At 40.8% G+C, this 17364-nt stretch overlaps 1 protein-coding gene across 2 annotated transcripts in view; it reads right to left on the bottom strand.

The window, feature by feature from the left end:
* Positions 1 to 504: 504 nt before the first annotated feature.
* The window catches only part of crppa (CDP-L-ribitol pyrophosphorylase A), a 259642-nt gene continuing 242782 nt past the window's right edge, over positions 505 to 17364 (bottom strand). For both annotated transcript variants that reach the window (XM_043689823.2, XM_087987109.1), the window contains one exon: positions 505 to 890. In XM_043689823.2, the coding sequence (XP_043545758.1) occupies positions 786 to 890 (105 nt within the window). In that variant the 3' untranslated portion in view covers positions 505 to 785. The remainder of the gene's footprint in view (positions 891 to 17364) is intronic.

Below are 17364 nucleotides of genomic sequence, written 5' to 3'. Positions count from 1 at the left end.
TCACCATAATCATGTGAAGGAATGATTACCAGACTATGATTTACAAACAAAATTCAATATTTCAAATCAAAATGACAGGTCTCCTAAACGAGACTCTCTTCAGGTTTTTGCTTTGCATTAATATAAAGGTACAGTTCAGCTATACTCCAAGCCATTTTAAATAGCTGGTGGGTAAAAGGCCTTTCCCTGATGATGTGGAACAGAATTTCTGTTGTAATAAAGTTGAATAACTTTGTATTGGAATAGGGACAGTAGAATTGCAACTGATTCTCTCCACCAGTGATGAGACTTTCTGAAAGAGCAAGATGGACAATACCAGTTAAAGTAGATCTGGCACTGAAAATGAAAAATGCTGGAGATCACAGCGGGCCAGGCAGCATCCACAGAGAGACAGCAAGCTAATGTTTCAAGTCTAGATGAGTCTTCATCAGAGCTGCTTCAACATCCCAGTCTGATGAAGAGTCATCCAGACTTGAAACGTTAGCTTGCTGTCTCTCCATCAATGCTGCCTGACCCACTGTGATCTCCAGCATTTTTTGTTTTCAGTACAGATTCCAGCAACTGCAGTAATTTTCTCCTAATTTTGACCTTAGCAAGTCTGGGGCATAATTTTTGATAGAAATATTGACATGTTCAACTAAATTTCATGTCCTGTTTATCTTCCTGATTAAAAAATTGATGAGATGATACTTGCAGTTTTTCACAGCTATCATTAGAGGGCAGTATATTCTTTCACAGTATTCAGACATCACAACACCTGTGCCCAGAGAAGTTCCTAACGACAATCAGACCACAAGGAAATGCCCAATTAGGGCAGGGCTCCGCTGCTTTATTAATGAGTCGATGATTGAGGCAGCTTCTTTCACAGATTCTTCAACTTTATCCAATTCCTGTTAATAAAAAATGAAAGATTGATAACAAATCATCAGTGACGGAGAGAATTTCAACTTTTGTCCAGTACCAAAATCTACCAGAATTAACACTTGTTTCCAAAGCCATCTGATACTTTACAGCTTTATTGTAATATAAATAGTCACAGAAAAAAAATCCATTTTACCAATGTGTATACAGCTTATTAATGCTAATCAGTGCGGCAAAATATTTTGAAAACCAATGACAACAAACTGGATCACTAACAAAGAAAAGCTCACTGTTAATATCTCATTTCAATTACAATTACACATAATTATAATTAACTTTAACATTTTTTGGCCTATTTGCGACTTGTCATGCACCTCAAACCCGTACCTCACATCCCAGACCCCCTTTTACAAAATATAGATGTTTTTGCATGAACTTCACACATATGAAATTCTTCTCTATTTTCTTTGCTCTCTGCTGCTCTTCCAAGTCAAAGACAGTTCAGATTGCCAACAGGAAAGGAATTCACCTTTCCTATTCTTTTGACTTTGTCTGATAACCCAAGAATTGTTGGAGAGACTCACAGTACTGGGTTTGTGATACGACGGAGTTTCTCAAGATCAGTTCATGTATGAACAAAAAGTACTATTCGTTAGAGTATCATGTCTGCTGTCAATGGTACCCCATGTAAATCTCATGAATTGAGGGTAAACAAACTGAGGAAAAATATCTCCTGCTTATATGAGTCAATGTACTTTGTGGTTCAGTAAATGTTCCTCTTAACTACAATGACCTAGTTAATTACAGTGGATGTACAATTATAATTACGAGGAATATACAGTGATTTTCTTTATAGAGTTGAAAGCTTGGAAAACAGCAGTTAAAAAAAGCTCCTTGCATACAGTGACACTGACATTTTCTGTCTGCAATCATGTTTTGTCCTGCATATACTTGGGTCTTATAATTTTTCACTCATTTTATCACATAGCATCTGGCCAAAATGCTTGAAAAAGATCTGATACACTGGGTAGCACAGAGAGAGCCAATTCTGAAATATTTCAGACTGTTATTGTGACCCTTACAATAGGAATAGCAGGAAAGTAGAAAGAAAGAACTTGTCACATCCTCCAAAGCACTATGCAATTCAGAAATTATTTGGAGAGACGTCCCTGCTCCTTTTAAAACCAAATGCCGTGAAATTCGTTGTGTCAACAAGAACAGGAAGATTCGTTGTCAGCTTAATACTTAATTGGAAAAGTGAAAACTGTGATCATGCAGCATACCAAAAACCATGCACTTCTACATAACTTATGTGCTCAAGTCCATAGTGTGTTTGAACAGCCAACGTTCTTGACCAGGAATTGCAAATGCTGAAAATGGAACTCACATTCAGCCACATTCACACACAGCATGTGTGTCAAATTTTGCCACAATAAATTATGTTTTAAAAAACTATAAATAATTGTTAAAATTTGTATTTTGTGCAAATTTAACCATGTGAATGATTTGAAATATTTGATTTCTAGACTTGTTTTAATTGCAGTGATGTGAAATATTAACTCTGATTTGTGCTGCCATTATGTGGTTTACAAGATTACTACATTTTGGGACGAGAGATTTAAATTTAGGGCAAGTGGAGGAGGTCATATGACCTGTTTTAGCTGTAGCCCTGTTGACAGTAATCCTGGATGGATTGATTGTTAGATATCAAAGGAAGGTTTAGATTGTTCTACCAAAACAAGGTGCAACATATTTATGCTGGGAGACAATAGCAGCAGTCTAAGCTGACAATTAAAAGACTTTGAGTTTCTCAAAGTCATAGATATCAGGTGGTAAACAGTTGTATGTAGTTTCTTCAGTTATTTCTAAGATGAAAGGGAGTTGGGATCAAAGATAGCTAATTAGCATTCCACCAGGTTGCCATGGGAAAGCAAGCAGTGGAAGCCATTTTGAGATTGAGTTACAGGCTTCCACAAAAACCAATGAATATGAACATCACTGGGAGGAGTTCCTTGTGGTCAGCAGAGATTTAAAAAAAGTTGCTTGATTTTGCGAGTTACTACAGCTGGAAGCGGAAGGGAGATGGAATGTAGCTGAAGAGTCATATACCATCATCATCTATGGATTTGTGGAACTTATAGTCTGGCAAGGCTGGATGGGGAAGAATCACCAGCGCAGGTTTTACAGCTGGTGCTGGATGTAAGACTCTCCAAAAGTTGAGGGAATGCCTGCAAATGGTCATTTAATGTTAATATTCAGCAATGTGGAGATATAGGAACCCCAGGAAGCTGGGATTAGAGTGCATTGTTTGCTATGAGGACAGTTATTCCATGGAAAGTGATAAGTTTGAAAGGGAACATTCCTGTAGTGTAAAGGAGTAGGTACCTACAAAAAGAAAATGGTATTTAGGTAATAGTTTTAGTCATTTGTTATAGTAAAAGTAAAATAGTCGAAGTGAAATCTTGTGAGCTATTAACTGGAAATTCAAATCTCATTGTAAAAATTGCAGAGATGGTAACAGAAGAGAAGAAAGAATGACATTTAAGAAGAATTTTGAGACAACGTGATACTATATTAAACTTGTGATTTAAGTTGATAAGATCAACTCCTGAAAAGTGAGAGTTATTTACATTTTGATGATTAAGTTGCACAGTCTCTATTAATTTCCCCTTTGCTCAACACCACCTTACATTTATATGTGTCTTTAATATAGCAAGACACCTTGCAGACTCAGACATCCATAGGAGACCATTCAGCCTATTGCAACCCTATAACAACAAACATCTGGCGACACTCATCTCATTTTCTAGCTTTTGGCTCATAATCCTGGTGGCTGTGACACAAGTGAATATTGAACACTGCTTAAATGTTCCAAGTGTGTTTGACTCAACCATTCTTTCAGGTAATGAGTTCCAGATTCCCACTACTCTCTGGTGAAAAAATCTCTCTACTCTCCTTTTAGCTTTCTGCCTCTTACCACGCTTCGAGGGAGTCAAACAAAAGTCGATGTTCTACCATATCATCAAGTTTGTAAGGAGCGTCTTAAATCTCCTGAGAGAGGTGGAAAGTTTCAGAGCGTTCCAGACCACTGGGCCTCCCAGCTGAAAGCACAACTGTTAATGGTCGACCAATAAAATCAGGATGTGCAAGAGGCTGGTATCGAATGCAACCTCAGAAAGCTGAAGCGCTAGGCATGTCACCAAGATTGCGAGGTGAGAAGCTGTGAAAACATTTGAAAGGTCAGTCATTTTAAAACTGAGTCACTACTGGGGCAGATACTCAATATGAGTTAGTGAGCAAAGAGTTGGTGGCAGTTGTGCGGGAGGTAGGACATGGATAGAAAAGGTTTGGACTACAAAAACAACATATTTTTACAAACTACCTTTAAAGTAATAAAATGTCCCGAGACGCTTCTCAGGAGCATTATAAAACAAAATATGGCTTGGGGTGACAGGAGGATGTCTTCAGATAAATTTAATCAGATTTCCTACAGTACGGAAACAGGCCCTTCGACCTAACAAGTCCACACTGACCCTCCGACGGGCAATCCACCCAGATCCATTCCCCTACTTTATATTCACCCCTGACGAATGCACCAAACACTATGGGGCAATTTAGCAAGGCCAATTCACCTAATCTGCACATCTTTGGATTATGGGACGAAACCGGAGCACCTGGAGGAATCCCACGCAGACACAGGGAGAATGTGCAAACTCCACACAGACAGTTGTCCGAGGCTGGAATCAAACCCGGGTCTCCGGTGCTGGGAGGCAGCATTTCTAACCACAGAGCCACCGTGCTGCCCCAAAATAGGAAAGCAAAAGCAAAGAGTTAGGTGAAAGGAGAAAGCTGAAGTAGAGAGGCAAAGAGGTATAGGGAGAGGATTCAAAAGTTAAATGCTAACAAAGGGGGAGAAGAATTAAAATCAGGGGTGTTGAAGAGGCCAGAATTAGAAGCGTCAGATATCTCATAGGATTGAGAGCTGAAGTGGATGACTGACCCTGGAGAGTCAAGAAGCATGTATCTAAAGTTACATCATCTGAATCTATCAATATGTCTGTCTATTCCTTTCTTTCTTATGAACCCTATCTAATTTCCTCTTGAATGCATTTATACTAATTGTCTCAACAACCATATTGTGAGTTTCACATTCTCACTGAGCTGAATAATACCCAGTTTGTACTGTGTTAATTAATCGAATCCAAACTGGTAAACTGGTGCTTCAATTGGCCTCGGTGTCTTTGTCTTAGGGAGAGGAACGATTAACTATGGTCATATTGCTGACTGGTCAGTGACCTTTGTTAGATAACTGTTTTCCTTGCATGCAGTCTAAGGAGGGAATTGCAAACCATGTGCACAAGGTATTGAAGTTTAGCCTATACTTATCAGGAGGAGGTTATGCCACTATCTTGTGATTCATGTAAAATGATGGTAATGTTAAAGTATCTTTATGTTGCTTTAAGTTGAAAGCAATATCAATAAAATAAACAATGATGGTAAAGGTTACAGCATCATGTAAGATACATTTTCTGAATGACATCTGATACAATAATCAATTTTTGGAAAATGTAATCATACAATAACAACCCTAATAAAAACAAACATTCAGATTTACTTAACCAGAAAATCTGTCCACTTATTGGGTACATTTTTTGCACAATCAATACTTTGATCTAACTCCCTGTAACAAACCAGAATGGATAAGTTCAATATATGATTGGAAACAGATTTTTTACATTTATTTAATACAAACCTTGTGGTGCTGAAGGTTTTTTTTTAATTTCACAGTGGCATTATATTACTTAGAATGAATATGAGAAGGTGCCATGTTTAGAGTCATAAAAAGTTATATATACATCCAACCGTCAGTAAATGTTTCAGTCCTTGGTCATTTTCACTGGAATTAGGATCAAATAACCTTCTTATGAGAAACATCTAAAGACTAATTCAAATAAATATGATTATTACATTGACTTAATATTGCTGAATTCAATCTGTTATTCTAACAAGTTCACTAAAAGATCTAAATGAAGTAAGATTATATTAATTTTGATTCTGGTCCTTAGATCCATAATATTTAAATACAGCCATAGGTTAGACTCTCGGCATAAGCAAAATAGTTTTTAAAAATCACAAATATAATTACTTGAGTTTTATGTAAGTTTATTATTTAGTAACTAGCTGCATGTGCAAAAACAGGCAGATTAATATTCACCTCACCTTTCACACAGTCACTAAATGTAGTTCAAAAGCAAGATTTCAAGACTCTCACTACTCCCATCTTATGAATAATGCGGTCAGCTTTGTTGCTTTCTCTGATCAGCTGCTCCTAAACACAATGGCTTGGAGTTTCCTCCACACTGGCAAAGAGATGTGTATAATCTGGCGCAAATCAATTCCATGGCACATGATATCCATGAAGGACAGCTCAGTCGTTGAAACCCTGAACTCTAACATGAATTACTGTCAAGGTGTTTCAGTTCCTTCAGTCTCAATGAGATATCTACAAAGTTTCTAGTGTTATATAATATTGGCTTATGAGCTTTCTGTTTTGACTTCATTTTGAAGCACTTTCCAAGGATCAAATAATTCATGTGGGCTGCTGAGTTGCAGTTTGTCGATGATATTTCTTCTCACTAATCTATACGAGAAAAATGGCTTGCGTACAATTTTGAATTGGATAAAGTTTGTTATCAATCTTCTTGAAAAGATGCTGAGGTAACCTGTAAAGAAAAGTCCTGCGAGCTATCGGGGGCTCAGAAGGAGCCTTTAGTATAGTATAGTCGGGTTGAGAGTGGAGAGGATGAAAGCCCACAGCAGTAACTGCTTGATGGAACTGAGCTGTATCAGTGCTCAAGAAACAAGTCCACTGGCGGTATTAGTTTGGTGAAGCTTGCTGTTTGTGAAAGTACTAGAGTTATCCTTTAAGTGTCAGAGTACAGGCAGTTTCCAGACTACAGGGGAGTGTAGTGTCAGGAGAGGACAGTGAACCATTAAATATGAGCAATTGTTGTCCATGATGGAGCAGCCTTTCAGGAAGTTTCAATGTCATTTTGTTGAAGGTGAACAGTTTGAATCCCTTGTGAAGTTTTGATGAGATTAGATTAGATTACCTATAGTGTGGAAGCAGGCCCTTCGGCCCAACAAGTCCACACCGACCCTCCGAAGGGAAACCCACATCCCTATATTTACCCCTGACTAATCCACCTAACACTACGGGCAATTTAGCATGGCCAATTCACCTGCACATCTTTGGACTGTGGGAGGAAACCGGAGCACCCAGAGGAAACTCACGCAGACATGGGGAGAATGTGCAACCTCCACACAGACAGTTGCCCGAGGCGGAAATTGAACCTGGGTGCCTGGGGCTGTGAGGCCACAGTGTTAACCACTGAGCCACCGTACCACCCCTAAACTTATCCTATCAACTCTGTGAGTGTACTCAATGCCTTGGGCACTAGGTGCATTTGCGCAAAAGGAAGATGACAATAGGACTACACGGAGGTGATTTTTCAAAAGGTATCATGGTGGGAGGAACCAGGGATGTACTAGATTGACTCATACATCCTTTGCAGATTTCCCAATGCTCCTTGTTTATGCTGCAAGGACCGGCTCATTCTCCAGTGCTTGTTCATCAATATCCGACATGTCCTCCACTCTGTCTGAAGAATGGAGATCAGCCGTGTCCTCCTGATGTAAGGCCTCCAACCTCATCACTGCCAGATTGTATCAAGCACAGAAAATCACACCAATAGTTGAGATATGCCTGGCTGGGGCGTATTAAAGGACTTCACCAGATCAAAGCAAAGTATGAGAGTCTAACTTTTGCCAGCCCAAATACCTGCTCAATGGTCATGCGGGTAGAAACATGCTAGTATTAAATCACTTCTCGGCTGCTCTGCAATGGTTTCTCATAGGTGTGACCAGCCATATCTTCAATGGGTATCTATCGGCCATGAGAATCCATCCCTGAAGGTGCACAACAAGTTGAGGAAGTGGCAGTATCTTGTACTAAATTTGTAGGGACCATGGTTACACCCTAGAAACTGTGCACACACCTACAGGACGTGATTTTAGGGCTCACAGACTGTGCAGTTGGATAAAGCTCAAATGAAAGCTCTTCCTGTTACTGAAGACCACTGATTGGTCTGTGGGAACCTTGATGGCCAAGAGAGCAGTTGATGACTTTGGAAGCAAAAACATGAAGATTACTACCTGAATGGCTGCAAGATGGGAGAGGGGAGTGTGCAGTTGGACCTGGGTGTCTTTGTGCACCAATTGCTGAAGGTAAGCATGCAGATGTAGCACGCAGTAAAGAAGGCAAATGGTATGAGAGGTTTCAAGTACAGAAGCAGGGAGACATTGTTGCAGTTATACAGGGCCTTGGTGAGGCACACCTAGAATATTGTGTGCAGTTTTGGTCTCCTTTTCTGAGGAAGGTTACCCTTATTCTCGAGGGAGTGCACAGAAGGTTTACCAGGCTGATTTTGGGGGTGGTGGACTGACATATGAGAAGAGATTGATCAGGTTAGGATTGTTTTCACTGGAGTTCTGACAGGGATCTCATAAGAGACATATAAAATTCTAACAGGACTAGACAGGGTAGATACAGGGAGGATGTTCCTGATGGTGGGTGTGTCCAGAACCAGGGGTCACGGTCTGAGGATTCGGGGTGGACTGTTTAGTATGGAGATGAGGAGACATTTCTTCACCCAGAGTAGTAGGCCTGTGGAATTTGTTACCGCAGGAAGTAGTTGATGCCAAAATATTGAATGTACTCAAGAGGCAGCTAGATATAGCACTTGGAGCAAATGGGATCAAAGGTTATGGGGAGAAAGCAGGATTGAGCTACTGAGTTGTGCGATCAGCCATGATCATGATGAATGGCGGAGCAGGCTCGAAGGGCTAAATGGCCTCCACAATCTCCTATCCTCAATGCTTCAATGACACCTGGCACCCATGGAAATCTAGATCCAAATCTGTGTCCACCTGAATGTCAGAGTAAGTTCAATAGCACATGTAGTTGCTGAGCCTCCTGAACAAGGCCATGATTTCCTTCTTGGCACAGCTTTGGGCAGCTACCTGGAAGATCTCACACATCACACCAGTCGGTCACTGGAAAGATCTAGATAGAGTCATACAGATGTACAGCGCTGAAACAGACCCTTCGATCCAACTTTTCCACGTTGATCAGATTTCCTAAGTTAATCTAGTCCCATTGCTAGCATTTGTCCCATATCCCTCTAAACCCTTCCTATTCATATACCCATCCAGATACCTTTTAAATGTTGTAAGTGTACCCACCTCAGTCACTTGCTCAGGCAGCTCATTCCATACATGCACTAGCCTCTGCGTGAAAAGATTGCCCCTTAGATCCCTTTTAAACTTTTCCCCTCTCACCTTAAACCTATGCCCTCTAGCTTTTGACTCTCCTACCCCAGAAAAAGACCTTGGCTATTCACCCTGTCCATATTGCTCATGATTTTATGTTTAGAGATTGAGCACCACATGGATCTTCAGGGACACAGACAGTGAGTATCCACTGAAGACCCTCCGTTCCAGCTCACACTGCAGCTTGCTGCATAATCAAAGCCTATATGGAGATCTGGAAACTTCACAGACACTGGTATTTAGACATTTGCAGGTAGATCAGGCCATGTCTGGGACATTGTCAGGAGTGAAAGTTTACCTGGCTCTGCATGCCTCTGCTGTGCAGCACCATGGTTCACAAACACAGGATGGATGACACTCATGCCTGATGGTCTCTTCCTCCTCCTACACACTGACCCTTAAAAGAAGACCCTGCCTTTGTTATCTTGCCCTTGCCACTCACCCCCTTAGAATACCTGCTAAATCCCCCCGCTCCCACCCTTGCTGTGAATGCTGTAGCACCGATGGCCAATGTTCCCTTCACACTCTTTATTTTCCCAGCATTCCACATGGTTGCCATCTTGAAGCAGCACAAAGTGCTTGCCTCAGCACCGCCATCTCTAACTGGGCAGAGGTCAGAAGATGCATAATCCCTGTGTGCTACTGATTAAATTTATAAGCTCCTCTAAAACTGAAGCAAGTTCTGGGCAAATTCAAGTACTTGCTCAGCAATTCAAAACCCAGTCTTGCTTCCTTACTGTCTTATCCAGGATGGAGCTTTCCCATTGTTGACAAAATTTGGAACCAACATCAATTTTTTGGGTGAGATCATCTCATCACCAATTTGCATCACCCCACTTCTCCCAAGCCATCTCTTCGGGTCACACAAAATTTAGCCAATAATGTGCTATTCCCATGCCAGAGATCAATAAATGCTCTCCACCACAGCTCTGTATGCTCAATAGTTATAGTAGAAAAAAGCTACATTTTTAAGTTTCCAAAAAAAAGAGTCACATCAGCGTCATTATAATGATGTAGTCATTAAGTATTGCTTTTTAAAATTGAGGTTCATATGGCAAAGCAAAAATGCAATGGGTAATTTTATGAATATGCATTCTCAGACAGAAAATCCCGTTTGTTGACCTCTGCAGCCAAGTTGTCTTTGATTTCTCAACTTCAACTAACACAAGGGGGTGATGTGTATTCCTGATAGGTGAAGCTCCACTTTAGGAGCATGAATTCATAAAATTACCCCTACAGTCCAGCTCATGATTTCTGCATCATCAATCACTATTTCAAAACTTGCAAAAAATTATTTTTAAACAAGCGGCGATTGTTTCTTTTAAAATCATTTTTTAAAAAATAAAGTCCCAAGAGACTATTAACACGGGTGTTGTAATCTAATAGCTGCCCCATCTGTCCATCACCTCTCAAGGCATGGCAGCAACAACTGATTTACTTACTGCAGGAAACATGCATCACTTCTAAGTTTTCACATAAATACTTGACCCATGTAAGTCTTACTTTCCTTCATAATAAAGATAGATTTTTTTATATTAAAGAAGGCAAAACATCAATAACCTCAGTTCAACTAAGACTTAAAACTTCTTCCAGCTGAACATTTTGTCAAAAAAAGCTGGCAGCTGTGGAACACACACCATTACTCTACAGATTTGAGTGCCACTGTTAAATCTGAATTTGCACAATTGACACAAAAGTGGTTTTATTCCAAAGAACCCAGATGTTTCTCTTTAAGAGGCTTGCCAGCTGATCTCTGCATAATTCAGACAGTCAGAAGTTAATGCCAGTCCAATTATTTGTGGAAAGATATCATGTCCCCATTTGTTAAGGTAGAGGTTTAAAGATGATATCTGAATACATCATACTAAATGTTACATTTAAATTTTACCGTGGAAAAATGTCTGAGAATTCAAATTGTGATTACTACACATTGGTGGGCTTTTGATGCCTAAACGCATACTGACAGCAGAAGCTGGATTGGGCTTCAGCAGATTGTCCATTAAAGGGGCAAAGTTCTGCATCACAGCCTACCAACATCTCACAAAGCCGACCTGATTCCCTTATCCCACCTCTTCTGGGACCACCTCTCTGTCTGCTGAGAGCATGCAAAAACTGACAAGGGACAGTGAGTTTCTTGCATTTCTCTCTTTTTTTCTGATGGAAGTGGCAGGTAATACCTGATATTGGTTTATAGGCAAGAATCAAGACGTCCTTTCATTTCTCAATGGCTGAAGATTATATTGATGCGTCTTCTTTCTCTAATCTGCCCCCAGTACTTTACTTAATTGAGCTCATTGATAGGATATGAGCTGAGTTCTTTGGGAGTTCTCTGCTCCTTTAATGGTCTCCTTATGATAGTGTTTCTGATGAAGTAAGGGGGCTATTACCGTTGACAAGAATCCTAGTGGAAGTTTATCATGAACGCTTCATGACTCATGATTCAATTACTAGATCCTGGGTCATGGAATGTTAAGGGGTACTGGTGTAAGATCTGCCCCTCCCCTCCCTCTTACTTGCTGCTGCCAACACCTCCCTGGATTCTTGGCCCTGGCTTCATTTTGAAATCCCAGTTGTACACCAGGTCAAGCCCTGTCAGTCAGGAGCTGCTCTTCCCCATGCACATAGTGGGAGAGGAATCAAAACCAAGAGCCTCTCAGAACAAGGTTGACACTTCTTTGCAAATACAAGTGAATAAACTACACAGCTTACCCATCCTTAGCAACATCCCATCTTAGATGTCTGTCTAAGGGAGTGTTGCTCTTTCCCTAGTGCCTAAAATAACATTTTCTCATTGTTCAGTGTGGGACTAGCATATACTGGAAAGCATTCAAATGGTTGAAAGCATTCGCTTTCATTCAGCAGCAGTCACAGTGATGACTAAATAAACAAACAGAAGCTGTGTTTGCTTGTGGGAACAAACAGGAACCGCTTGCCTTTTAAGTACCAGCAAATTTGCAGGCAATGAGTGATTACTGCACCCAGCTACACAGCCAGGTGTCAGTTCAATCTGGTATACAGCACTGCGGCATCAGCTTCATTGTGATGCTCCACCAGCACAATGTCCTCATCCACCTCCTCAGAAAACCACTGAGCTTCCCCAGCTCTTCAGAGTCCATCTTTTTTCTTGCTCCAGTGGTGCAGAGCATAGCATCTGGGCTTTGAGAAAAAAAGCAGGAACATACGATTTCTCAGGATATAAATTGGCAGCTCCCAGGGTACCTGGCACAGACATCTGAGGTGTGGTACCAACGAATTGCACATTGATGGAACGGTACCCTTTTCTATTGATGAACTCAGCTGCATGATGATATGGCATAGTACATGCAACGTGTGCCCGGTCTGTAGAACCCTGCACCCAGGGTAAGTCAGCTGTATTTTAAAGTCTTCTGCGATTACTTCTGCTTTACAGAAATGACTATGGTCAATGTGCAATTTCTAATCTCAAGCTGGTGAACAGGATTTGTATCCAGGATTTGTGAATTTATAAGTCGGATGAGAATGGAAAGCATCATAAGTCACAGTTGGCACAGCGACTCCTTCAGAACCACTCCCCTTAGACTTCAGAATGGGTATCTGGTCAAAGCACATTCAGTGCATTGTCCTTGTAAGATGCATTCACATAGTGCAGATGCGAGGTTGAATTAGCTATACAAAAACATGTCCATCCTCTTGACTGATGAAGGCTGACAACGTGGCAAGCTCCTGGGCCTGCATCCAGTGCTCCCTCTAAGCTGCGTGCCTGAGTATTTGTTTCAATGTTGCGTGCACTGTGATTGGTATCGGCATGTTGATCATGGCATTGATTTTTCTTTCCAGAAGTCACTACTGCTTACAGGCTTCAGAAGCTCACACAGCTTCTGGGGCAGCACAGTGGTTCAGTTGTTAGCACTGCTGCCTCACAGAACCAGGGATCTGGGTTCGATTCCAGCTCAGGCGACTATCTGTGTGGAACTTTCATGGTTCCCTGTGTCTGCGCGGGTTTCCTCTGTGTGCTCACGTTTTCTTCCACAATCCAAAGATGTGCAGGTTAGGAAATTGGTCATGCTAAATTGCCCATAGTGTTCAGGGATGTGCATTAGTCAGGTGTAAATGTAGAGTAATCGGGTAGGGGAATGTATCTGGGTGGGTTGCTCTTTAGAGGGTTGGTGTAGACTTGTTGGGCCGAAGGGCCTGTTTCCACACTGTAGGGATTCTATGATTCTACAGCTGGTATGAAAATTACAGGGAACAGGTTTGTGCCTATGCTAATGGCAAGTCAAGACAAAATTATTGTGAGTCTTTAAGTTGTGAATGAGGGACAAAGCACAACAAGATAAGGAAAATCAGAGTAAGGCAGAGATGCTGTGAGCATTCAAGTCGGTGCAAAGTAAGTGAATACTAAGAGAGTGAGCAGCTCTGAAATGTAGCCTGGTCCAATCTGAGAGTTTGGTATCTGTCCCTGCCTTGGAAACAGCACTATGAGGAAGGGGCTCAGCGAACTTCAATGTACAGCACTGAAATGCTGACAGTTGTTGTAAGTAGACCAAAGATTGCCAGATGGGTGATGGGCAGTTTGAATGGTCACTATTCATGGACCACACCCCAAGATGTTGGAGATGACTGTCAAAAATGGAGACCAAGAGTAGCAAGTGATGAGCTGGAGTCACCAGGTATCTGCTCTGACTTTCATGTCCGATATAGTCGCCATTTCTATGCGACAGGTGCAGGAATGAGAAACTGATATTAAGTGAGGCAAGATTAGGTAATAATGAGATGTTAATCCATGCAAATCGATCCCAACGTAGTGTTGCCATTCAATCGTAATGCCATTGAATTCCTAGTTGGAGAATTTCATTTCTGCCAATCTCACCCTGTTTTCTCAACCTTCTCACCAATGCCCAAGCTGTTCAGAGGCTGGGAAGAATCTGTCCTTATTTTGAAGGGTTCAAAGCCCACATTTTAGTCAGCAACTCATAATTCATTCCAACACTAGGGATTAGTCTTGTCGTGCTTTCTTGCACTGCTTCCAACTGTCGAATGCATTCCATGTATCTTGATGACCAGAACTGGATAATGACCCAAAGGGTTGTGAATCTGTGGAGTTCACTATCCCAAAGTGCAGTGGATGCTGGGATAGTGAGTATATTTAAGGAGTTAGGCAGATTTTTAATTGGTAATGTGTTGAAGGGTCATGGGGAGAAGGCAGGAAAATGGGGATGAGGAGCACATCAGCCACAATCAAATGGTGGAACAAACTCAATGGCCGAATGGCCTCATTCTGCTCCTATATCTTATGAATTTATGATCCAAGGACACAGTCTGAGCATAGCACTCAACAGCTTGGTTATGACTTCCTCTGTCTTTTCAATGATTTGGCTGTAGAATTGGCATTTTAGAAGCTTTGTTAATTGCTGTGCTGTCTTGTTTAGACAAGCATATTCGATTCCTAGATTTTCTTCAAATTCTTCATCAGCTGTAACTCCTTGAGATTTATTTCAACAATAAGTTTTCTAAAGAAAGCAACTGTAGATACCTAAAATTTAAAAATATACTATCCCTTTATTACCACATAAGCATCCACTCAAACTGAAGGCAGTGTAGAGGCTATTGGAGAGTGCATCTAAATCAGTAATGGTTGCTCTGTTGTACCCGATCTGCCAAAAAGGGTCTCACCCTAACCAACTGAAAGTAATTCAAACTATTAGAAACTTCTCTGTCAAACGAGGGACTGAGGGGAGAAATTAACCATAAACTAAAATAAATATTTTGTATTTGGAACAGACAGTTCTCTCTTAGATTGAAGTGGTTTAATCTAAATGATTGAAAAGACCAAACTTGCTACTTTGCTTTGTAATTTCTGTTCATTAATTTGAATTACTGAACAATTCAACATGTTAGGCACTAAGATGATATCGATTTTGGAGTAGACTACCTTGATTTAAAATGTTTGTGTTCCAAGAGAAGTCAATGCTGAGAATGGAGTGGCGATTTTCACTTCCGACAGACAGTCAGATTGGGATTCTCTTTCTCAGGGTGAGATTCATGTAGTGATACTTTGACCAGGCACTTTAAACCTTCCCAATCTTGACCAATGCACTGGGTTTAGCCTCCATCATCTATGTGTGGCAGGTTCCAGCATGGATTCCCACTGCCAGCTGGGAGATTGACCTTGGATAAATGAAGGAAGGGGACCAGCCCCTTCCATTGCACCTGTGCTTCAATGTTATATTGCAAGTATATTGGATAATTAAGCTGGTGGGGGCTCAGAAAAGACTTACCAGGATGTTACTGGGACTGGAGAGTTTGGGTTAAAAGGAGAGGCTGGATAGGCTGAGACTTTTTTCACCGGAGTGTAGGAGGTTGAGAGTTAATCTTGTCAAGATTTATAAAATGATGAGGGGCACAGATAAAGTGAATGGCAGGTGTCTTTTTCCTAGGCTGAGGGATTTCAAGACTGGGGGCATAATTTTAAGGTGAGCAGAGAAAGATTTCAAAAAGACCTGAGGTGCAATAATTTCTTTTACACAGAAAGTGGTTAATGTGTGGAATGAACTTCCAGAGGAAGAGGTGGATATTCAACAGTTACAGCATTTAAAAGACATTTGGATAAATCATATATTAGAAATATTTGGAGGGATATAGGTCAAGCGCAGGCAGGTGGGACTGGTTTAGTTTGGGATTATGGTCGGCATGGACTGTTTGGACCGAACGGTCTGTTTCCGTGCCGTACGATTCTAACTGAATATCATGATCCACATCATTCCCTAACCACCAGCAATCATACAGCTTCCTGCTATAAAACAGATGTTACTAAAAAGAATATCCCAAGGTCAATGCAGGGAAAAGGAATTCTGGGGAATTTTCCTTCCAAGCCCCCAGAGGTGATCGAAGTGAGGGAAGTCTGAGCTGTGTTGCCGTGGGATCTGGAGAGTCAGGAATGACGTAAGGGGCATGAACTGAGATTGTGTTCAAAGTAATCTCGTTTAGGACAAACACCCAGCAAAGGGAGGATTTTTTCAATTCCATTAGTTTCAGCTGGTTTCCTAACTCAAGGGAGTCTGAGAGTGAAAGCTAGTGCGCTAATCCATGTGCCACTTATTTCCTGTTTTACTTTTCAATTGAAAGCACTTGCTGAACACACTCCCTAATCCATTGACCCTTATAAGATTTCTCAACACCAGTCCGAGAAAACGTTCCACAGAAAGCCAGCATTAATGTTTGCTTACACTATATGAGAGGAATGTTACAATCTATGGAGATCTATCTGCAGAACTCCTTAAACCACTATAACAAATTCAAGGCAGCTGTGAGAATCAGGGAGATTTTTTTATCAACCACTACAACCTGCCCATTTTAAAAGGTTGGACTTCACTCTTTACAATGTCACGATTTGGAGATGCCGGTGTTGGACTGGGGTGTACAAAGTTAAAAATCACACAACACCAGATTATAGTCCAACATGTTTATTTGGAAGCACTGTGACAGTAATTATTCTGAGACACAGTTGCTCATTGTCACAACGTTTTTCAAACATCTTGCATATTTCCTGATTACCTTTAGTTTGCTAATTACAAACAAATTAGAGACCTGCATAGATTTGTTCGATGCAGTATTAAGTGATGGAAATGTGTCTTAGAAAGTATGGAGAACAAAAGACTGCAAACAGCTATGCACAGATATTAAAGATGAACTGTTTCAATAGGGCTCCTAAGTTGTTATGGTTTTGCTGCATTGCTATTTTTTGCTCTTGGAGTACTTTATGTTTCAGCACTTAATATTTTAGATCTTTGAATGGAGACAGAGCTGCATCAGAGAAAAGCTGACTGCTTTTGTGGACAGCATTGCATTTAATGTATCATGTGTCAGTTACTTTGCTTTTTTGATGCTTAGTTGTTGTAAAGCTAATCTACATGTTTTATGAAACATGCAAACTAATGTTAATCAGGTGTACAACCCAAGAAGGAAGGTGAGCATAATAGGTCTGTGTAGTTCTCTTCTGGATATGTTTGTATCAAAGTCATTAAAAGACATTAAAATGAACACTACACACAGCACTCCATGAAGAGGAAGAGGTCTCTCCATGCTGTATATTCCGTCTTTTCCCCATAGCAGCCAGTCTCACAATAACACATG

Source organism: Chiloscyllium plagiosum, unplaced genomic scaffold (genome assembly GCF_037043375.1).
Source record: "Chiloscyllium plagiosum isolate Xiang-an unplaced genomic scaffold, Cpla_swu_hap1 HiC_scaffold_5, whole genome shotgun sequence".
Lineage (NCBI taxonomy): Eukaryota > Metazoa > Chordata > Chondrichthyes > Orectolobiformes > Hemiscylliidae > Chiloscyllium > Chiloscyllium plagiosum.
Note: the sequence above shows the minus strand (reverse complement) of the source record. Positions and strands in the feature narration are given on the sequence as shown.